This window comes from Atractosteus spatula, chromosome 23 (genome assembly GCF_055471065.1).
Source record: "Atractosteus spatula isolate fAtrSpa1 chromosome 23, fAtrSpa1.hap1, whole genome shotgun sequence".
In the NCBI taxonomy this organism is placed as follows: domain Eukaryota; kingdom Metazoa; phylum Chordata; class Actinopteri; order Semionotiformes; family Lepisosteidae; genus Atractosteus; species Atractosteus spatula.
This window is the reverse complement of record NC_142728.1, coordinates 13,189,994-13,214,448: the sequence shown is the minus strand read 5'-3', so window position 1 is coordinate 13,214,448 and position 24,455 is coordinate 13,189,994. Positions and strand designations below refer to the sequence as shown.

The 24,455-nt window shown below is 39.8% G+C and overlaps 1 protein-coding gene across 1 annotated transcript; it reads left to right on the top strand.

Moving 5' to 3' along the window:
• Nucleotides 1-80: 80 nt before the first annotated feature.
• Nucleotides 81-20,812, top strand: mrrf (mitochondrial ribosome recycling factor). The gene is made up of 7 exons (XM_088940803.1): nt 81-162; nt 6,291-6,496; nt 6,870-7,019; nt 11,039-11,157; nt 16,995-17,086; nt 19,250-19,409; nt 19,912-20,812. The coding sequence occupies exons 2-7, from the start codon at nt 6,319-6,321 to the stop codon at nt 19,987-19,989; spliced, it is 777 nt and encodes a 258-aa protein (XP_088796929.1). The 5' UTR covers nt 81-162; nt 6,291-6,318; the 3' UTR covers nt 19,990-20,812.
• Nucleotides 20,813-24,455: the final 3,643 nt, after the last annotated feature.

Below are 24,455 nucleotides of genomic sequence, written 5' to 3'. Positions count from 1 at the left end.
GACGTTTACCACAGAAAGCAATTCGTTTAGGGGGCCGCTCCTGCTTTCGATGACGTTTTTACACCGCTCTCGTCGTTCCTTGATGACGCAAAAGTGGGTCGCCTCCTGCAAGCTAAGGGTTTCGGACGTGATTTGAGAGGGGGCGACTTCTGTGTTCATTCAGTAAGTATCTTGACAGCTTGAAAAGCAGACGTTCGTTGTTGTTTTTTTCATTCAACATTTTTAAGCTTTGTATTGCATAGAAAAAAAACTGTCCCCTTCTTTCTCAGTTCAAGTGTTGCACTTCAACGGGGACACGTTTATTAACCTACCACAGTGAGCACGTTTTAGCTCATTGAATGTTTTGTCTTGACTGTTATAAAGGTTTGAAGTTATAATGTTAATTTTAAACATTTTTATACAGGCTATGCACCGCAAAAGGACCCACATGTCTTTAGATAAATTGATTTCAGGTGTGTTGTGTTGAATAATGGAATAAAATTAGCGTCGGACAGCGGATATGATACCGTGTCAAAATAAAAGGGTATATTTTTCTAGTTCGAGGCAGGATCTACTCATTGCGTATAAAGCAATACATCACTTTTATGCTAATAGGACTTGGAGTTCTTTTGGAAGGACAGAAGAAAAACCTGCTTGGTGAAAATCCAGGAATTCTCGGAAACATTAATAAAACTCGCGGCCCAAATGTCAATAAGACGTTGCTACCGAAAAGATTGAACGGTTTCTACAGCTGCAACGTATCACGGCCTGCAGGTTAAGTTGCTTTCTGTCCACAACACTTAAGAACACGGGCAGACGGGAAATTACTTGCAGATTCCTAAGGTTTGGAGAAATGCGAAGTTTGGATCGGGAAGCCGACGTGCCATCTGGGTGGAAAAGAAACCAATGGTACTATTGTAACCTGCGTGTTAAGTGAAACGGCGTCTGCGGCTCCGAGTGCCCCTGGGTGAGGTTTAGTCTGGACAGAACCAGGAAACTGTTTGGGCTGCCAAGTCTACGACTTGTTTTAGGGTTTCGTGTCGCCTGTTGTAAGCAGTCCAGGAGATGCCTGGTTCCTTAAAGGTGTTTTTTTTTTGGATGGTTTTACCATTTCCCCTTGCGGCGAATACGTTTTCTTATTTAGGAGTGGAAAGCAGTCCAAGTATTTGTGTTATGTCCTCTCTTTCTGAGATCCTTACCTTTCTCGGAAGCTCACAGTGTTGACAGTGATTGGGTTTTCGAATGTTGACTAAATGACGCTACACTTACCATAGACCTTATAGTACATTTTGGTTATATTATTTGTTTAAAGCTTTTTTTTTTGCCTGTGGTCTGTAATACATACAGTCAACAGTGTGTGTATTTACGGACGCAATCTCTAAATACCAGATTAAACATTCAGCTAAGCAAGAGTATGGCGATAATAAGTAGAATGAAACATAACTTCCCTGATTGTCCCTTGTGCTGTTTTAGTATGGATTATAGAGCAGGTTAAGAGGTGACCCCAGGAATACATTTGGTCTTGAATTCTAACTTTTGAAACCATCTTTACTAGTCATTGGAAGCAGAACTAATTAAAATCATTTGCCAGTTCCAGTAAATTCAACAGAATGTTTTGCAAACAACCAGGTTGATATTTTAATTGTAGTTATTGAAGTCCTGGAAACAGCGAATAAGAGGGGAGTTTTGTTTTGTAAAACATTTTGGAGAGCCAGTTAATCGGTGTATATCTGATTGTGTGCTGTTCTCATCAGTTAAGTCAACACAAATGACAAACAAAATTGCCACCAGGTTTACATTCTGCTAACAAGCAGTAGCTATAATAAGCTCATTAAATATCTCATTAATTCTTAATTACCTTGAACAGTAGATGGCCCTGTTTTTCCACAAGTAAGATTGTGCTTCATTTTTAATGACCTAACTTTGAAAATGACAACAGCTTTGTCTTAAGCAAAAGAAAAATAAATATTCCATTAATGGGACAGATCAGGGGTGCTCCAAAGTTTTTAATTGATAACTGCACTTTTTATGCAGTGAATGGTGTGATTTATCAACTGGGGAAAAAAGACCTGAAGAAACATACTGCATGTGACTAATAAGAAAATTCTTCGGTTAGTTTGTTAATTGACAGCTCAGGCTGCAACAGAAAACAGGTCCTTGAGGAATACATTTTGACAGCCCTGAAATAGATACTTATTGTTAGAATAGTACACAGGGGCTACAAATGAAAAGATTCTGTATGTCTTAATTAGTGTTAGGTTGTTGATGTGTGTTTTATCAAAGTGTGTCCCATCCAATCTGTCAGCATGTTTACTCCTGGCATCCACATCTCTTTGTGTAAAGCTGCGCACCTTTTTTATCTGACTTAATTGAAATTACAGTACATTCACTCAAATTAATTTATGCGAATCACCCTTTTAATTTAATTTATATATAGACACACTTTTGCCTCCGATTATTAGATGTGGGTGGTTGTTTTGCACAGAGAAAAGAGCTGTTGTGAGGCACTAACTTGATTGTGTTTGTTGGAGATCATGTTTTCTTTTACAGGAAATTCCTTATCTACAGGTTGAAACATAGTAAACACCTTTTGGTGAATAGAAAAGATGCACGTAAGATATCCAAGCCATGTCCAACATCCTCTTTCAGTGTGATAAGGACCTTAACACTTACAGTACATTTTGCAAAGCATTCTTACTCTTCAGATCAGTTACAGTTGGATGATCACACACACAAGGAAGCCAGCTGTCCCAGTTGTTTAAACCTGGATTCAAAAAGAAGGGCCAGTATTGTACCTAACACCTGGACATAGTTTTTTCTGCATGACTTCTGTTCTGAAGGCAAACATTGTTTCGTAGTGCTTGCCGATAGTAACAATTCTTACTGACAACAAAGCCATTGAAGTGATGGATTTAAACCTGTTTGTCTGTCAGTGAACCCGTTCCCTCCCCCCCCCCCGTCATTAAGCAAGATAAAATCAGAACCTGGCTTTGTTTAGAGAAGCAGAAGGGGTATTTCTTCTTATGAACATGTGCTAAAACAACACTACTGAGGTATTATTGATGCAGTAGAGAACAGCAGACTTTAAACAGAGACTGTCTGAATTGTCTTGGCCTGTGGTCTCTGCAGAAAGACAAAGTGAGGTTATATTTTGACTAGGAGGAAATTGTAAACCAAAATTTAACACTTGAGGGAACTGAAGAGATCCACCTGTTTCTGGAGAGCATTTCATTTTTTTTCTTCATATGATTAAGATGACCATGAATAGCACCGGTTTATTATACATGTATAGGACCTTTTTACTTTTAGTATCAAAAACAAAAAGAGAGCTTCACGCGCCAGTATTTCGGTTGTCTGGTTTGTCTTGGTGCTTGAGCAAATTTCCAGATTGGATTTTTTTTCGTTTTCTTGAAGTTAAGTCCCAATGCAAGGTTTTTTAAAAATCAGTCTTCGCCCAAAAAAAGAAGCCTTGGTGAAGTTATTCACCTTAATATTAGTTTTCATCTCTGCATGAAGTCCAAGTCTGCATCGGTGGATCACTGGACATTAGTTGTCTTTTAATTCTGTTCTGCATTAAGTTCCTTCATATGTCACGCTTTCACATTTTGGAAAGCTCTGGGGCATCAGGACATTTTTTATTCTTTATAAAAAAAAGTTATTGTCTGATGAGGCCTATAATTAATGGTAATAATGGTCTATTTAGGTTTCTAACATTTATTTAAATTATTGTTCCTGTTGAACAACTTAAAAGTTGATTTAAGGCATCTTTATACATTTTTATTGCACATAGGGTGCAGAAGTTATTTAAGTGTTACAAATTACTGAAGCAAAGTAGAACTCATTGAAGCCAAATCTTGCCTTTATTGGAACATCTGTTATTGTGATGTACAGTAGCCAATTTACAGTAAGCGATTTTTTTCACATGAGCACTACACCAGGAAATCTCTGGTCCCCAGTGTGAGAATTTGCCATTCAGCAGTGAAGATCCCTGAAGCTCTGTAAATAAAGTTTCTTAGGGTGATATTTCCGAGGTAGAGCCCTCTTCTGGTTAATCACAGTTACTTGTCTGTACAGCTTGCTCAGTTTTCAGCTAGTGCATCTAAAATTCTCTTTTTTTTCTTATACGGAAATGTTTTTTTTTCTCCATTGAAAATACTTGTTTCCCCGAGTCAGTTTAAATTCATTTTTGCCACATAAGAAGGCAAACGTTAAACCTGCACAGCTGCTGGAATTTCTTATGGTCTTTTTTTTGTCCAATAAAAACATACAAAGTATTTTCAAGAAGTACTTTAACGCACTCCTGTGAATTAAGAAAGGGACGTATCGTGACTGTAAACCCTAAGAATGAATACCTGTAAAATGAGATCAAGACAAATACTGCCTAAAAGACTGGATTTATAATTCTGATCAAGTGACCACAAAAAGATTTGAAGGTGTATCATGCAGAGTAGGGGCCCTGTAAGTACTGGTTGTATGCAAACAGCGAATTGTGGCTGCTGGGGAATTTTTCATTTCTCAGCCAGCCACAGGTGAAACCTCTTGGGTAGTCCTAACCCTGAGGAGCTGGTGGGAAGCCGGAGCCTGGAGGCTCATGAACACTCTCAAGACAAACATATTGTGTCAAGTTGTGCAATTCGTACACTCGGCATAGTCCATAGAACCCTCTCCCTGGGGAGATCTGCTTCCCTTTGCGGTTGTGTCGTTGCACCATCATTTGTTAAATATCAGAAAGAAAAACATACTTTTAATGCGCTCAATTCCCAGCTGGAGTCTTAGATATAAACCAGGGATGTCTGTCGGGTAATTGATGGACATCTTTGAAGAATCATGTTGGCTGAAACATGCAGAATGAGAGGCAAAATAATATTCCAGAACATCAGTTCTGATGAGCACTGTGCCCCCTGAGGATTTGAAAGGGTGACAAGATCAGATTTATGAAGTAGGAAGCTGTTTGGACTCACTAGCGCTATATTAATAGACTAACGCTTTTCAACCTGTATATTCCAAGTGAAATGAGGAAATATGGCACAATCACCGCAGAGTCAGAAAGGTCAAACTTATACGCTTATGCCTGTTATTGTGTTAAAAATATTTCATCACGTCTACCGCAGCTTAGATGTGCATTTGTTTTTAACTAAATTCCTTCAGCTTTGCATGCATCATAGGTACTGTAGTATTCCAGGGCCAGAGAATTTTTTTCCTTTGTTGATCGAATGCGCTCATCTTTTCTGGTTTAGGGAGGGCGCTGAAACCTTTATGCATTTTCTTTTCAGACGGTCGGCGGATTCAGCACAGTCCAGCACAGTGTGCCACGAAAATATCTGCCTTTGCCTCCTTATATTGTGGTGGGTTTGGTGTGGTCCCACCCTGCCCAGCATCCTTTGTCCTGTCAAGGGCTCTCTGTCTGCCTGAGATAAAGTGCCACTGTTCTGCTTGTTGTTCTTGCCTATAGAAAGCTGAGGTGCCAGCACAGTTCGCCACTCGGTTTATGAAAACGTGAACACTGATTTAATCCCGATTAGAGGCCTCCCCTTTTTGAAAGCATAAAGGCCAATGACAGAATGACTGATGCAGTGCTTGGCATGTTTGCAGAAGGAAAATGTTTAGTTAAGCAAGCTGCAAAGCCCAAACTTAACAATGCTGCCTTATCTTGTTACTGTAGCACTTCGGAGATGAACTGGGGGGCGAATAGTGGCTGTAACCCTTTAGCCTCGGTTGTTACACCTTTTTTTTTTAAAAAAGTCCGCTAGGTTCTTTTAAAACCCCTGTGTAGTGTTCATTGCCACAGCGTGACCTGCTGTTACTGAAACTTTGCTGAAACCATTTCCGAAGAGCATGTTTGGCCTGTTTCATGTCAGCATTGCTAAAGTGTGCTTGAAACAGCACAAACAAAATGCACCCGGGCTGAAACATTTTATGACATTGCATTGTGGCTAATTAAATGTTAACCTAATTATATTGTTCAATGACATATGATCCTAAATTAAGCCATTTGCAAGTGCCCTACTGTAAATTCCATACATTTCTTATTGCTTCTCATGATAAGAATGTCAAAAGTAATCAAGCTGTGATCAATGGCGTGCTGCAAGAACAATTCTCGTCTCCTGTGCCGTTTCCATCTTTCCCTCAAAGGCAAATGAGGAACAATATGTTGGTGAGCAAAAAGACAATAAAGAAGAACAAACATTTCCAGCCTTTTCTTCATTCGTTTTTCATCTTGGCAGAGGCGACGGCAGGCCGTGTTGTAGTGTAAGGTAAATAGACAAGAGCTGCAGAATTGTATTGTTACAGTAAATGCCCGCTCTCCTCAGGTTCCAGTGTGTGGCGGCACTCCCAGCGATGGCACTCAGTCGTGTTGGCCTCCTGCGGGCGGCGTGGGGCAGATCCCTGCCGGCTCTCGTGGGGTCGCCTCTGGAGTCAACTACGAGGCGTCTCCTTGTCCTCCCGCACAGCTGCCAGCAGTGTGGGGGCCTGCTGCCAGCCCAGAACAGGCATTACGCGACCAAGAAAAGCAAAGGTAGGGAGTTTCTCCACTCACTGGCTGTTGACCTGCACCGCTCTGTCTCATATGTCCGTAATGGGCTTCTGAAGCCTAGATCGGTATCCCTCCTGTTATTTCTTAACCTCAGTTTGCTTTGTGCAAAGCCTGCTTCGGCGATGGATGAAGAAGTGAACGCCGGTATCTCGTGCAGCAAGTACAAAGTGGCTCATTACCACTTACAAGAAAAATCCTACTTCTGTCTGAATCTAATGCCTTGATTTGTAATAGCTATGATCAGCAGCTGATATGTATTTCTTTCCCTTTCCTCCCCCCCCTCCCCCCCCCCTCATTCTGCAGCGACCTCTCAAGTACTGTAGCAACTAGTGTCTTTTCTCCTCCTCATTTGCAGCTAAAAGTAAAGGACAAGCTAAAGTGAATATCAATTCAGCACTAGTAGAAGATATCATTAATCTGGAGGAGGTGAAAGATGAGATGAACGCTGTGGTGCTGAACCTCAAGGAAGATTATAGCAGGAATTTAAGTATCCGGACGTCACCTGGTATGTGGCTGCAACTTAATATTCTTTTCATACATTTTCCTTCTGAATCTCTGCTAAGTCGTGTGCAGCAAGTCAGCATAGTGCAGTGTAAAGTTGCCTCCATTATCATTATAATGATGAATGCGTGCATTTTAATACATTGAAAAGTGCAGTGTTTCTCAAGCAAAGCGAACAGATAGTATCTTTTTCAATAAAATTCCTGAACTCGAGCAGCCAGATGCAAGATGTTTGGTGGGACACAAGAATGGTAGGTCTTCAGCCAGAGCGGGGGGGGGGAACTGTCACCACTGTTCTGTGTGATTCCAAGGAAAATGCGCGGTAAATGTGCTCGTTCCTCATGAATTGGATGCTAATGGCACAGTTCACTGCTAGTTTTTTTTTCCCATCATTACCAGGGTTATGTGCAGAGCAAATCGGAGCCGTCTCCATTTCCTTAAGCACTTCCATGTCACAGCACCTCGGCTCTCGTCTTTGGCGTGCCCAGAGCTCCCCCGGGGGCGTGCTCTCTGGAAGCATGCTGGAGAGCTCTGCAGGGGGATGTTTACTCTTGGACGTGGTCGGGTTTTCCAGGGATAAACTCCACGCGTCAGCCTGATTAATCCATTTAGCTAGCACAGAGCTTTTTTTTTTTAATCGCCGCCACAATGCAGAACTTGCGTGCTGCTCCAAGCAAAACGCGATCGGTTGTGTGCTTCTGCTTTAGGTGTGAAACAACGTTAGAGTCAGTTTGTTACCACTTTAAAAAAAAAAAGCCAAAATATTTTTATCATTTAGTTGTTTGCTACGAGCATTTTAGATCGACTATATAAAACCAACATGGTAACTTTAAGTTTTTAACTGTAGTTACGGTTGGGGAATTTTTAGTGAATGTCTTATAAATATTTTTCAAATTGTCCAATACTTTGATACTCGAAACAATTCAGCGACATCGCCCCTTTGTTAATAAGGCCAACCTCGGACTCGCAGAAAGAAGTGAGAAGCTGCAAGGTTTGGGAATGACATGAAATTTAACTTGGAATAAAATTTGTCAGATGATGACATTTAATGACATCATTTGTAGTCGGAGGGCAACAGTTTATTAATGCACTCATCTGGTTTTAATTATTCCTTATGTTTATTGTAAAAGAAAACTGAAAGGCACCTACATTTAAGGAAGAACATTGCTGTGAAATGATTCATCACCCCACGATTGAGCATCAGCCTATCATTTTTTAACTGCACTAAGTTAAAGGTAATACATGCACATCTGGATACAATGTAGAAGTTACAAAGTTGCTTTACGGCCTACAGGGTTAACATGAGGTCTCTTGTTCTTTTTGGATAGCAGATGCTCAGAACAGTATATAGTATAGGGGGGATGTTCTCGAAATGCATTCATCAGACAACAGCCATTGGCAGTAAGACAGATCTTTATGATGTCATCTTGGCTGTGTATCTTGTTGGTGCTAAAGAGAAATTATGGTGAAAAGCTATAGCATCTCTTGGAAAAAGAATGTACCTCAAAGTTCCATTCTATATGGGATCTGGATTTTTTTTTGCTCTGCTGTGATTGCAGTGCTGCATTTGGTGCAAACTTTTTAATGGATTTTTTTAATAGCTCTGTAGATGCATTATCTATCATAAATTGTCTAAACAGTTCGTTAAAATTTGGGATTAAAATACCAAATGCATAAACTTGGGCTCTTTTTATTTCTAAGCTTTTGTAACCGATGATGGTAAGTATAGACCAGGGATGGGCAAATCCCGTTTCGAGGGCCTGAGAAGGATCTGGATTTTCCCCAACTTTGAAGTTCGTTGCATAGTTGAACTACGGTAATTGTTGATATGAAAAAGTCAAAGGGTTTGTTTTTTAGGTCTTAATCAGACACGAATTGGAAATGGCCTGAAAAATCTCCTAAAACTCCAACCCATGGGGCCTGCAATTTTGTATCCTCTGTTTATTGAATATTAAAATACATTAATTTATAGGATACACAACACAGGTTTTGATTTTTTGCTGGTATTTTATCCAGGCCCAGATACAGAGAGAGAAGGTTTGTTAACTAGCTCTCCGTTGTGTTTTGCGTCCGTACCCCTTGGCTGCAGACGGTTTTCATCAGGTATCACTTTGTGTGACTTGTATTGCAGTACAGTAACGCTTTCAGAATCCATCGAGTTAAGCAATGTCCTGACCAGGAAGAGTCCAGTTTTGTTAATCGCTTCCTCACTGATTTTTTTTTTTGTGAAAGGGAAATGTCAGGATGTCTAGTTGAAGTGTTAGCAGATGTTGGTGAAGAAGTCAGTTTTCAGGTAATGCTCTGGCAGACCAGGAAAAGTCCAATTGATGCGAAATTAGTCTTCTGACAAATTCCATCATAACGGTGTCACAGCTCCTCTCCAGAGAATGGGGACGAAGTTTCGGCATCGCAGACAAGCCAGCCTAGACAAGTCGTTTTTATTCACGAATAAAGAGTGGGTATTGTCTATATTTTAAAAAACCCCACCAGGTTATGGGTTTTCATTCTGTTTTTTTTTTAAATTCCATACCTTTACCATTTTATAGGGGTTCTATAGTTCAGCAGTGTTTATTTGAAAATATATGATTATGAGAATTATCAGAACTTTTAAAAAATATTTTTGGCAAATTCTGTTATAGTTTTTGTGGTGTCCTGTATTATAGTGGTGCATGAAGAATAAAAATGTTAATATAGGTAGTTCCTCAATTTACAAGAAGAACCTGCATTGCAGTGTGTTCCTGAAAGATGCCATGTAATTCAAAATCATGTAAATTTAGAAAACAAAACTGTGCGAATTAAGCACATAAATTCAGAACTACTGTTCTTAACTGCAAAGTTGAGCTGGTGGTTAGTACAGAAACCTTGACAGTGGCATAAAACATTTTGTGACATTGATAGCGACTTTTAACTGACATAAAAAAAAAATGCGTGGAATAATAAAGGGTGTGAGTTAAATTAACTCAGAAATTAGTTTAAAATATCTGCTAGTTGTTTTTATTGGGAGCAAAATGGCAAATGGCGGATTGAACAGTAATTGTTTGACAAATGTTTGTCAATTGTCAAACAATTTGACAATTTGTAAGTCAGTTGTTTGTCAAAATGGAAAATTGGACAATGACATGAGAAGACAGAATAAAAATCTGATGAAGTAACACAAAAGCTTTTTAAGATGCATGGAGCTAAGTATTAGAACATGGATGTGTAGCCATGAAAATAAATCCACTTGGTTCTTTTAAGTGAAGGATCACTCTGTATTTTTTTGGATCCGTGTCTCTAAAACAAGAGAGAACGTCTGAGAAATTGTCCACACAATCGTTTTTTATCAGAGACCATTTAAAATTGCAGGACTTTTACCCAGATAGCTCATTATTTATAAGTGACTCTCATCTAGGTTAAAAGTTTGAATAGAAAAAAAACCCCCACTTTTAACGCATCTCGTGCATAGACTGAAATTAGTTCTGAAAAAATATTTTCCAAAGGCCAAAGAATGAAGGATCAAAGGCAATTAAACTGTACAAAGTATGTTGGCGAATAACACTGCACCCCAACCCTGTATTGCAAGCATCCCTTCAGCACAGGAAAAAAAAAACAGCTTGTGAGTTGAAACAGACTGACTGACGAGAAGCTTTTTGGCTAGTGTATCTCTGTTTCCATGACTGGGGTCCACGCCGCAGAAAGGAAAGGACAAATCCCAAACTCCTCAATATTGTGGATAAGGAATTGTGGAGAGGCCACCTTCAAAGTGCACCTCAACGCACGATGGCCCGAAGTCACAAAGATTGAACAACCTACTCATTTCATTTTTTATAAACAGAAATATATTATAAGGCCTTAATCACTACATAATCAAGATAGTGGCTTCTAAATTATAATCGACCCAATACAGTTTTAATTGGAGCTGAGGGTGAGACAGCCAGATGTGTGTTCAGCTCATTTGATCGGGAGCTCAGATTGTTTAGATTTGCCTCTCTGGGCTTTGCCAGCTCAAGTCTTTTATTAGGCGTGTTTTCTTTCTCTTCCTAGGTGCTTTAGACCACATCACAGTGAGTACAAAGGATGGGAAGTTTCCATTGAACCAGCTTGGGCAGATTTCCATGAAGTCTAATCAGGTCATCCTAGTAAATATGACCAGCTTCCCAGAGGTACGTTCAGCACTGCTACAGTAAAAAAATAAAGCCTTAACCATGTGTTTACTGCGACGTTTAATTAATCCTAAGCTTTTTAAATGAGATGTTCTCTTAACATCCTTCCATTATCAGAGAGTCTCATATTCCTCTTAAGGGCTTGAGACAACACAGGGTTAGTCCCAGGACAATCAGGGAGCAAGGAGGAACTATAGCCTAGACCGGACTTAAGTCCATCAAAGGTTCTTACAATACATTTGTAAAACCAGATGCTGATTTAAATTTTAGTTTTATATGGGTTTCTGTGGTTAATGCCTGCTTTTAGAAAGCACAACCGTACCCCACAAAGACAGAAATGGCTGTTCTGATTATTCAAGGCTATGAGGTGGACTCCTAATCAGTAGTTATGTCGCTCGGCCACTTCCTTGACGGCCGCTCTCCAGACTCAAGCACACAGGAACGTGTAGTGAAACGGTCCTATCACAAGATTGACTCATGCCTTCACGGGACAAAATCTAGATGCTTTGCAACAGTTAGATTACCCCAGCTTCTGGTCCCTAACCTTCTTATGGAGACCGTATACAACTATGTAAGAAACAGCAGATGGCAAAAAGTGGGGAAAACCAGTGACAAGGCAAAAGCAAGGCTGAGAAAAGAGAAAGACCTGGCCAGCCTGTCTTTTTCTTTTTCCCAGAAAAATAACAATTTCATGCACCAGAGCCAATATTAAGTGCATTGCGTGAGCCGAGATCCTGTAAAATAAAGCGGAGGGTGTTAGCTTATTCCGAACAGCCTGTTGAAAGCTTTCTTGATAAGCACAAAGCTATGGAAAGACTGTGGTGAGGCTCTTGAATTCTTTGGTTTCCATCTCGGACCTTGCACATGTGCACGTAAGATCGCTGGCACCAGGGTCTTTGCAGCTGAAATCTGAATCTGTTTTTGCCGTGTTCAGACAAATTGATTGATTATTTGAAAATTACTTTGTTCCTAAAGCGCTCTTGAAACAAAGGCCAAGAGAATCTGGCAGGCTGTCAAGACAAAGGAAATGACCCAGGCTTCCACCTTGTATTGTCGATTTCACAAATGTGTTTTCTCTGCAAACACACACTTCAGAGAGATTCTTTTTTTGGATGTTCTTGCTCTTTTTTGATAATGCCCTCTGCATTAATTTATGAGGGCTGTTCCAGATTTCGATTTGATCGTTCTGAAAGCTGAATAAATGTGCTTTTCCCCTAGAAGACCAAGTCAGGTTGGAAAGCAAGAAAAGACCCTGTTTTTTTGTTTAAATGTCGGTTTTACGTTAGTGTTTTGTCTCCCATTTTCCAGTTACGGTATATAGACTGTGCTTCTCTATTACATTTCTTTTCTGTGCCATCAATTTCAATTCTTCAGCTTTTCCACCTGGAAAATAAATATTTTAGCAAATCAATTACTTGTATAATATTTTAATGAAAATGGCATAAAAGAGAAGCAGTGTACTGTTGAAAAGAACATTTTTGTGAGTTCCCACAACACTTTATAGCAAAACTATTGGAATGTCTCTCTTGTTTTTTTCTCTGAAGGTGCAGAATTAAACTAGAACAAAATCTGTTGCAATGTTCTTTTAAAGGAACTGGCTCATGGACTGGAGGACTGCTATAGCATAATTTAAATTAGTAGTGACCCTGTTAGAACAGATGTTGTATTCCTTAAGGAATAAAAGATCAAGAAACAACGGGTAAATTATGTGAAATATTTTAATTCTGTTAAACATTTTTTTCCCCTCATAGGAAAGACGCCTTTTATTTAACTCAAAGGGGTTGCATGAGAATGAGAAAAATCTTATCATAAAGATGCTATTTGCCACCAGTGCTGTTAATATGCACTGCATAGCAATGTTTTTCTTGTGTTGCCTTTGAGTTCAAAATGTTCCGAGTCATTCAAGATCTAGGAACCACTGTGGGGGGGGGGGGGAAGTAATTGATCACGATGGGGGAAAAAAAAAGTTGTTGTTTTGTGTCATGCAGTAATACTCCACTTAAGACCAATTGTGTTTGCTGACGTTCAATCAGGAAGATGGATGAAGTAATGATTCAGGGCTCTGGTCTGAGGAGAAACATCCAGTGACATGGGAAGAACATGACTTTTGAGCTTATTGAGGTTAGAGTTCTTAGCCAGAAACACTTATGATTCAGGCCTCTCAAGAAACGCATAAAGTTCATGACCGTGGGCACGCTTCCAAGCGTCCGAGACGCCAAACGTACATTACCGTGCCTCTGCTGACACTTCTCTTGCGAAGCAGGGCAGTGAGTCAAATTCAACAGTTAGTTGTTACTGAACACACTTTGCCACGTTCAGATGTACAGCTGGGGGTAAAGGGCTTGATATATTTTATCTGCAGTTTTTCCTTTTGGTTTCAATCTGAAGCTGTCTTGAGAGAGAAGCTTGCTGATGGACTTCACATGGATTTTGTGAAAGGTTCCCCTATGTGGAAAAGACAGTCTTGCAACATTAGGTCTTGTTCTCATTTGGCTGCATCTCTGGGTATTTTAACTACAAGACAGATCTCATAGTAATAATAATAATAATTGCTTACACTTATATAGCGCTTTTTTGGACAATCCACTCAAAGCGCTTTACAGGTAATGGGGACTCCCCTCCACCACCGCCAGTGTGCAGCCCCACCTGGATGATACGACGGCAGCCATAGTGCGCCAGAACGCTCACCACACACCAGCTCTCAGTGGGGAGGAGAGCAGAGTAATGAAGCCAATTTATAGATGGGGATTATTAGGAGGCCATGATTGATAAGGACCAATGGGAAATTTGGTTCCAAAGTAAAGTTCCTTTAACCTGCCCAGGGTCACTTCAGTCTTGAGTCTTTTTTGAGTCTTGAGTCATGTTCTAAACATGCTCTTTCCATCGCAGACAGTGAAGTAAATTCAATTTACAGCCACAACTGCACTAAAAGGACACAGTGTGAGATACTCTGTTCTGACTACCTAAAAGTGTACTAGATTTGAGTGCTTTTGTAGTTTTTAAAGAAGTTGCTTTTAGTGGATACAGTGATATCGGAGTAATATATCTGAATATTTTTGGTGTATGATTTGGACCAGCTTGGGTTTTTGTGTGGTTACTTTATGTACCAAAAGGTTGCAATTGCAATTTCAGCCAGTAGAGGGCACTGTTGCTATAGCAGGCAATCGAGGCTGAATTGAGTGTATTTAGAAGAAGGTGCTACTGTAATAATATTGGGTATTTATCTTACTTTATATCAAGTATTTGACAAATGTTAGAAAAAATCACAGCACTTAACAGGGCAGTTCAGTTTCTGATCTACATTTGTGTGCATTGCTCCTCTTTTTCCAGCATTTCAACAACAAAAAAAAACAACCACAAAGGTTTCTTACAGCTTTGTAACAAAGCTATGTCTCATTGGTAAAACATTACTCTTTCTGAAATTTTTCCTGGTTTGGTGTGTCTAAACAAAAAGAGTTGACGCATTTTGTGGTCTGCTGTTCTGGTAACAACCAAAAGTTGCCTGGAGGAAGCAGGTTTTCTTTTTCCTGAGCTGTGAAATCGACCAGTGTGGTGTGTCAGTATTAAACACTGAAACCGAGTTCAGCAGGTTCATACCCGTGCCTATGGTAATTAATGGGCTGTGCATGTCTGTTAATAAGTGGCAGTGCTTGAGGAACAGTGACAATTTCACTGCCTATACCAACAGGAGTTTCTTTTTCTCTTCAAAAACTGAATGATATGTGCTCTGTATGAGTTTGTTGTTCTAGAGTTGAACACTCTGAGTGAGGAAATGGTTCTCAGCTGACAGGTTTGGAAACTTAAATAGCCTGGAAGATGGACTTAGCCTGAGAAGACTTTTACACATTGCAATCAGCATCGTGTGGTCGTCGTCTTCTTCAGCTCTCCTCCAGTGGTAATGATGCTGAACCACTCAATTGCCTTCAATTATCCAATGGCAAGGCAACGATAATGTAGAAGTGACTGCAGACGGGCAAAAACAAACACTTTCTTAATGAATCCAATAAATGAAGTGTGTCCCCAGGAGAGGGCATTGTTTTAGTCATTTAAATCAAATCTAAAGTGCATTAACAACTGGAAACGCAGCTGTCATAAAAGTGACTGATAAAGGGCAGAAAGCATTAATTAAGTTCTAGTTGAGTTCAAATTATAATATAATTACAAAAACTAAATGGCTGGTACACGCAGTGTATGTATTACAAAAGCAGTGGGTGTTATTTTAGGTTTGCACGTCAGTTTTGCAACTTTCCATGAGCAAAATTACCTTGAACTTGTAAAACCTTGCTTTGCACTGTAGGAAACGTTTAACATTTTCATTTATAAAATTAGTCTTGTGTCTCAGCATTACTAAGCTACTAGATTCTAAAACTAAATGTGGATGTTGACAAAAATCCCATTTCCATTAAATACCACCAAGTTCAGAATCAGTGGTATTTATTTCAGGGCATTGACATCTTTGATGCCCGATTAAACAGACTTATGAGTGATGTCCTCTATTATACCATCTTAGCAGAGAGCATAAACAGAAGTACTGTAAAGTCGTTTTTTTTGGCTATAAATTTGCATGTCAATCACCACCCCTCTGAAAAAAATAATTTAGAGAAGCAAACTTATACACTTATACAAAGTTATACACATGTAATGTATACATATTTACAAATATGTAAAACTAAAGAAATGTATAATTCATTGTCATTTTTGTTTAGTTCTTGGCTCTTGAATGCTTATTCCACATGCATTGGCAATTAGTAGTATTAGGTTTATTACTTTATATTAAGTAGATGATGAGGTCTAAGCAAGACTGGAAGGTATACAGGAACAAAGTTTGACAGTCTACTACTTAACTACATTCAACATATAGTTACAAGGTTTTTTCCCCCCTGAATGCATCAGGTGATTCAAAAACTGCACCTTTTTTTAAATTTCAAGAGTGAAATTCTTTCTCTGTAAACCATGTTCATCAAAACACAAGCTGCAAAATTACATGTACTGTATCTGCTGTTGATAAGACTAGGAGCCTGCAGACACGGAAGAACGCTCGTTTTAAGAATCCCAAAGAATTGTCTATGCATAGAAGACCAATCACAACTGTACCTGCTTTTAGAAAACACTGATGTAGCTCAGATATGTAGACATCTTATGAATCAGTTATCATAGAAGTTTGCTTAACCAATAGAATTACAAATACAATTGAAGCTGTTTGTCTTCCTTATCAAGTAAGTGTATAAAAGGTAAGCTGTAACTTCTCCTGTCCGGACCATGCTCCTAATTGCAAGGAGGGTGCGTCTCTTCGGCTGAATATACAGTATACAAATACAATATACAAACTCCTCTTCCGCTCGACAAAAAGGTCTCCAGTGGATTTTTACTCTACAAGAGCGTGGCAGGTATTTTGTTTAGTTTTTTTACTGCATATATTAGGGGAAACCCTGGTCAAGAACACTGCGTGCACCCCTGTGTTCTTTCAAAGCAAAGCCCAGCAGACTTCACTCCTTCCCAAGCAATGTCACTTATATCCTCCAGCTATCCCCCCCACCTGAACTGCTGCTGGGTTTTTTTTAAGCTCACTCCACCCCCCCCCCCACCCCTTCTTCCCCACTCTACTTTCTCACTTTATCTCTGCAACACCACAATATCCAAAAAAGGGACACAATTCCCTAATTCAAAGAGCGATCAAAGGCAGCCTAAGCCAGTATCACTTCCTGATATTCCTGAAAACAGAAGTAAATGTTTCCATGTTCTGGCAAGGCTGGGTTCGCAAAGCCAGAGACTCCCCTCCTGGCAGCTGGCAGTAATTATTCTGCTAATGCCCCCGTGTCTTTTGATCCGACTTGCAGGCCACGGCAGCCGCCACCAGGGCCCTGAGAGAGAGTGGAATGAACCTGAACCCGGAGGTGGATGGGACAGTGATCAGGGTGCCAGTTCCTAAGTAAGTAATTTGAGGTCAAGGGCTGTCCCGATACAGCGACGGTTCCCGCCGAGCAAGGTTCATTTCCTTCTTCCTCAAGCAGCGAGCGTGCTTTTGTCTGTCTGCTCAGAGGGTTGATTGATAGCCCTCGACATCATCTTACCTCTGAGTCCCAAAACGGCTTTGCTCTGAGAATATAATACAAATAGCACCAATTATGATGCAAGAAGATTTTCTAGTAACATTTTGTCCTAGAGGCATCCTTCATTCGTGTTTATTGTACAAATTCGAACAGTTCAATGCCTTGCCAGTAAACCCTGTGCAACAGATCTGCATTCTGTTAGTCTCAAAATCCCGGATTTCTCCTACTGCAGAAGAGCTGAAGTGTGTCATATATCGATAACAATGAGGCTCCTTCTGATCCCCAAGGCAGTTTGAGATTAGATGCGTTCTAGCAGGACTGTGGTAGGATTATTTTGATTGTCATTCAAGTTTTTTTTTTAGAAATGCCAAATACAGTGAAATTTGATGGACAAAACATTCTCTCCTAAAAATGTAAAGCAAATAATGTCTCTAGTCTTTTTTTCCCCGTCACATTTACACTTCTGTGTGTTGTTTCTGCTGTATTGGCTATGTGAAGTGATAGGTTTTTCCAGACCAATTAACTTCTGAAAATAGGCCTTCAGACAGAATGGTGAAGAAAATATGCACATAATTTTCACTGGAGGAAAGGCCCAGGAATTAAATTGGGAGCATTAAAATAACAACCCAAAAATATTTGATACTGCAGTACGTATTTTGCCTTTTTTTGATTGTTAATACTTCCTTCATTTACTCCTGGCCACGCAGTTCTAGTCTTGTGCTGAGCAGAACAACTCGGAAATGATTGACAGGGCTTATCCATACATATATATACAGTCCCATCCCAGTTTACAGTTTATTTTCATCTCGCCTTTGAATACTTCGAACACTTGGCAAAATGAGAGTTGAGCATAGAAGTTATGAGTTGATAAATCCCTAAAGCAGGATAATTACATTCCCATTTGTAGTCCAAACCTCGGTATAATATCAAAGGTTTAAGCTTTATTATAGGATTTGTATAATGATTTTTTTTTCCCCCATCAGTGCATGGCAATACAAAGTAATGCCCTGTTTTCTGTAAATCTAGTGCTTTTTACTGGAAGAAAGGGGTCACAAAACAGCTCTTTTGGTTGTTTTATGCAGTCCTATTTGACTTGAGGTTGGTCAGAAAGCACAGAAACGCTGATCAAGATGCACTTTCTTTATGGGACGTGGAGATTTAGTTGGTCTGGCTTTCATTTTTTTTTTCCATCCCCCTTGGGTGCGCGTTTACAAGATGAATGGCTGATTGGTCTGAATATAATCCCTAGAAGGCATTAGTCATTAGTACGAATGCAATGCATGATTTACTAAAGCTGCATGCCTTTGGTGAAGAGCAGACTGGATCTGAATAGTTATCGACTGAAGTGTGTTGTGCTGCCAGGGCAGTATCTTCACATTTCAGCTTCCTGTGCACAAGGAATTTCTGTTCAGTTACCATCGCAGTACTTGCTAGGTCCCTCTCTCCAAAAAGTTTTGTGTCGTATTCCTCCGAAAAAGTATTTCATGTTATTTGCCATCGGAGCTCTCGGTATCCGTTCATAACCGTTGTTTATCTCTTTTAATAGGACGGCACTGCAGCTGCTTTGTGCTCTGAGCAAGCAGAAACGCCCATTCCAGCAATCATTCGGAACTACACAAATTTGCATTTCCAATATCGCTTGCTTGATTGGCCTTGAATTACTAATTAACTTAATTGGAGGTTTTTTTTTTATATAAACAGATGCCATTCGTGGCATGTGTTTGCAAACAATATAATTATGTTCTTGTAAAGTTTCTGGCTGACGCAAACAAGTAGATTACATCACGTCCACATTCAGAGCATTGAAAGGCAACCATAGAGTCATTTATGCTGTGGTTACTTAGTCAGCTGGGTTGATGGAACAGTAGGCTGGAGTATTGGTCACTGCTGGGGTCTGCCATTTTTAAAGAGCAGCACTACAGTGATGCTGAACTAATGAATGTGAAAGATTTGTAGTAAAATTATGAACAGTGTACAGTCCTGCTTTTCTGCTGCCTTTGCCCCCTTTATTTTCTCTTTTGTCATCTCATTCTGTTTTAAAGAGTTACGAGAGAGCACAGAGAAAACCTTGCGAAGCTTGCAAAGCAGTTTACCAACAAGGCAAAGGAGTCCCTGAGGAGAGTAAGAACCAATGCATTGAACCAGGTCAAAAAATCAAAGGACACCGTTTCTGAAGACACCATCAAGCTAATAGAAAAGCAGGTAAATGCAGTTTTTGGTGGTTGCTAAGATTACGGAATTACTGTAAACTGATGCGATTACTGTATGTAATTACTCTGAAAACAGCAGTTGCTTTTTACGGTAAAGATCATTTTTTTCCACTCTTCTAAAGTGAAACATGATCCTGTTATGGGGGGGGGGAAAACACATTTTCCAAATAGTCCGTTTTACTTTGCAAAAAAAAATGCTGGATTTTGATTTATCATTTATAGATCCAGCATGGGATAAAAAGTGCAGCCACCAAAAAAAAATCTACTTAGAAGGTATAGAGAAGGAAACAATTTTAAACAGATTTTTTTAAAATCCTATGACAAGTTTTACTTCAATAACCATTTGCTTTGTACGCTGCTTAAAGGGGCTAAATCTAATCTAGTTCCAGCTGAATGGATTTAATACATCGTTCTTGAGTGGCGGGCATGTTAAAAACCTGTACACAGACCAATTTGAGTTTTCTCATTGTTCGTTCCTCACCTATATCTCGCAGATACAGCAACTGGCAGATGGGGTTGCTGCTGACTTGGACAATCAACTTGCCATAAAAACCAAGGAGCTTCTGGGATGAGATTGGTTCATGTTTTGGACCTTTTGGACACTGGCCTGCAGATACTGTCCATGGACATGTAAACCAACACCGACCGGAGCAGGACTCGGAATTCTCAGAATGACAAAACCTGCTTTCAGAACTTGTGCCTCCAGAAAACGCATTTGAGCTTGGCCCACGCTGCCAGTCTGAAGTATTTATGCATTTCACTCATGCATAAACAAACCTTGGCTCTATACTACATCGCCTGTTTCTCCACACATTTGCAAGCAAGCACTGAAAAGTATAGACTTTTAATGTGATTTTGGTTTCTCCTTTTAATTAAAACCAATGCCGCAAATACTGTTTATTTAATACATGCTGCTTTAAAAGTAATGGGCTGGGTCGAGACGTTGAGTCTGTTACAGATTCAGGATTATTAATACTTTGCCAGCATTGGTTTCAGATCGTCTTTAAGGGGTTTTGCTTATTTAATCAGTCTTTCCACCGTTTTAAAGGACTTATAGCACAGCTACCAACATAAACAAAGTACAACTTGGACATTATTCATTGATGCTCTTTTGTAGAAACTGCTTTCATTATGCTTGTTTCTTGATTTTTTTTTTTGCCTCTATAGCATTTCCATAAAAGTTTCATCGGTGTGGTGCGTTTGAGTTTACCATCAATTTTCGTGTCTTCTCAGTGTGAAATATGGGCCCAGCATGACTGAATAGATTCCAAGGGCAAAGAGGTATTGTTGGAGTTTGTGAGATCCGATTTTGTTTTCATTGGGAAAGCCCGAGTTCAAGCACTCTGCTTGAAAGAACCAGTGGTGCACAGAATAAAATGTATGATTCCCTAAAAATCTTGATATTAGTGGGTCAGCATCTTTGTAGAATGATTGCAGCTTTATCTTTAAATCATCAAGATCTTATATTGCGCAGAGACTCACCTTGAATTCTCAAGTTTTGCTGCTTGTTTGTGTATATACACACTATAGTATATTAGACACAGTACATATAAAAAATAAGTCTTTATCCCCTCATAAACTCCATCGTCTAAACTCTGTTTTATAGTTTTTTTTTTAATCTAGAATCACCAGTTTTATTTAGAATTTTTTGTTGTTTTACCTTCCTGATATGGAGTAGCCAAATTGGGTTTTGTCCACCTCTGCTTGCAGATGCAATGCCTGCGACTGCATGCAGTCAGGGGGTGAATGAAGAAGTGCAGGTAGAGTCTTCTGACCCTCCCACCTTTTAGCCAGGTCACAGGCATCACAGCCCCGTACCAGAGGTTCAGTGCTGAGTGGAGAAGTACAGTATATCCCTCCGTGATGGCATTGCAGACTTGCAGCCACAGGGGGGCGCTGTGTCACTGAGAACCCTGGCTGATTAATTGCCATCCTGCCCTCTAAGCGCTCACTCAGCCTGTGTGTTGCCACTTGGAGAATCCCAGCCTGTCCCAGCTGGATAGTGCCGTGATCCAGGCTTGAATCCGCATAAATAGAACTCAGCCTCCAATAGGATGAGCATCTTTACTGGTTTAGCCACTTAGGAGGCCCCGAGATTTAGTTTTAAAGATAAATCATATTGGTTAAATTAATGACTCCACAGCACTTTGCAATAGATGAAGGGCCACAAGTCTAAGTTTTACTTTTTTTTTTTGCGGCACTATTTTATTGTAAAAAAAGGTGAAATCTGTTACACAACCATAATACTGAGTGTCAAATCAGATGAATGTTTCAGTGAGCAAGTGGGTCAGAGAAGCACATCTGCCCAACTTGTTCTCCCTCTGAGTGACGAGTGCAGCGCTGCTCCTGCTGGGATTCAGTCGCAGTTGTTCATGGGCTCAGAGTTTCTCCCTAGACAGCAGCCAGCTCTACAACAGCAAAAGACCGTATCTCTTGTTGTGGGAGAATCGTACATTATGTACGAAGGGGTTGACATCCTCTTATGGAAAAGGTTCTTGCCCACAGAACCCTGTATACATATAGCGCACAACAGTCATTGTCATGACCTGAAACATGAAACAAAAGAAACAATTGCCAATTCCATACTGTGCATACAATGCAAAGAGAGGTCCTGACAGGGTGTTGCCCTGGCCAAATTTCCCCATGACCAATCATGGCCTCCTAATAATCCTTATCTCTGAACTGGCTTTATTACTCTGTTCTCCTCCCCACTGAGAGCTGGTGGGTGGTGAGTGTCCAAGTGGGGCTGCACATTGGTGGTGGTGGAGGGGGGTCCCCATTCCCTGTAAAGTGCTTTGAGTGGAGTGTCCAGAAAAGGGCTATATAAGTGGAATGAATTATTGAAAACACCTCCCTAAACAATCATCATATAGTTTCTGAGTTTTGTTTTCCACGAACTCCTAATCTTGGCCGTGAGCTCCATACTGGCATTACTGTTCCCTTGGTACAGAAAGAAAAATCAAAAGGGTATCAATTAGCTCACTGACTATAGCAGGGGATGGTATCCCTTTCAATTAAGCAGTATCTTCAGACTGGGCTGATTAAGGTATTAACATCTTCTGGTTTGATAAAGAAACCTGAGAGCACTCACCCATGTCTAATCCTGTATTTTGGGTTGATCCGGAGAAGTACACATGTATTTTGAATTGAATGTGCTGCTTGTAAAGAAAATGAGCAGTTGCAGAAATTGAATGTACTTAAGTGTGATTGTAACGGGCTCTATTAGCTAACCGAGCACTTTATTTGGTACAGCAAACTTGGAGGGCATAGTACATGAATCATAACACAATTTAGAGTACACAGCCTAACAAATTCTGGAAAGTTATTAACTACAATCAATATACTGTAGTCACTTATCTCTCATGAATGTCCTGTTCTATAGCTGAATCGATAACCGGCAAGTATTCAGTGTTGTGAGTGCTTTACTTCATATTCCTTATTAAACAACTAATCTCAGTATTGGGGTTTACCATTGCATTAAAATTCTTTCAAATAAACAAAGGAAATAACACATTATGAAGGACCTGCTCTCCGAAGCATTGTTTTTAATGGATGAAAATACTCTGTGGTCTTTAAATAAACAATATGTGTATATATATATAATTCATGTACGGACAAGGAAAAATTGAGGGATTTTTATTTTTTTTTACATTTAGACTCCATATGTCAGCAATTTCAGGGCATTGTGTATTTTGGCCAAGAACAACGTTTCATGATAGATGAATGAAGGGAAATCATAAGCCTCTGGCAGTAACAGAGACATGCAAATTGCTTTCAGCTGATTACTTTATTTCAGATGACATTTATCAAGTAGATTACAGTATGTCCCCCTGTTTACCAGTACGAAAAAGCAGAAAGAAAAGGCAAAACAGCAAAGAGAGCTAATAGCGGGGTTTTTTTTGTGTGTTATCTTGCTGACAAAAAACAAGAAGGCTCGGTAAACATTTTAATTTTGTGCTAGCTGCTCCAGTTTGGGCGAGATTCTGGGTTTCGGCGCATGCAGGTGCACAGTTTGCTTGCCAGTACGATGGTGACCTTTTCATTTGAACCGTTAGGCTCAAGATAAACATTCCGCTTATCCTGTGAACAGGCATATGAGGCCAAATGCTACTAGAACAAATACCCCAGGAGGACAGAGGGATTTAGAGTAGAATGCGATGCTTTTAGGCTTGACTTAACCAATACATATGTAATAGTTAATGGTTTTTTCTATGAAAACCCAGTTGTAGCTTTCTGTGGGATCCGATACCCTCTTTCCATGATACCTGGGAATGGTTTAAGAAGGATCCCTGTGTTTTTTTTAAGACAGTGGGTTTTTTTTGTTGTTGTTCCGGAACGTCTTTGAAATATCTGTGAATGTGGGATCTTTCTATAGTTCCATCTGTGCCCCGGAGTGGGGCGAATATGCTAAAAGTAAATTTAAGGTTGAAGGTAAGTGCGTTTCAATTTGTGTCGGTACCCTAACGCAGAATCAGCGAAAGCAGTTTCACTGAAATTCTCTGCACGTGAAATGAAGGCTGACGTTATGGTGGAAGTTGAACCACACCCCAATCCTTTCATTTTTTCCCTCCCAATATCAGCAAATAAAAAAAAACTGAACTCAGTACACATAATGCATAGAATCCCTCTTCTGGTGTAGAGAACAATGCAATTATTACCAAATTTTCTGGGAGTTAAGTTGAAATGTTTAGATCATAATAATCTATTTTTAAGTGAGAAGCGTTTAGGTTAATGACCTATATTGTTTTTTTACTGATACAGTACATTAAATTTGACTATGCAAAATACAGTACAATTTTTTATATCTTCCATTAGAATATATTACACACTTTGCTCCTGGTTTCAAAGGCAGCAGTCTCTAAGGGCTGTTTGATCTCAGATTCTCTAGTGTGCTGTGTGGGGTGGTACAATGGCTTGAGGTGACCATTCCTAATGACAGGGCAGTTTCATGCATGTCAGAAACTATCACAGGATCCATAGATGTTGGGAGATGATGCCGAAATCTTTTCATTCATTTGTTATGTGGATATTGCATCCT

What these genes read in the sequence shown, in the direction of transcription:
- mrrf (XM_088940803.1), top strand. Translation starts at nt 6,319, where the DNA reads ATGGCACTCAGTCGTGTTGGCCTCCTGCGGGCGGCGTGGGGCAGATCC. An exon ending in ATATGACCAGCTTCCCAGAG is followed by an intron (nt 11,158 to 16,994) that starts GTACGTTCAGCA and finishes TCCGACTTGCAG; the next exon opens with GCCACGGCAGCCGCCACCAG. An exon ending in TCAAGCTAATAGAAAAGCAG is followed by an intron (nt 19,410 to 19,911) that starts GTAAATGCAGTT and finishes TATATCTCGCAG; the next exon opens with ATACAGCAACTGGCAGATGG.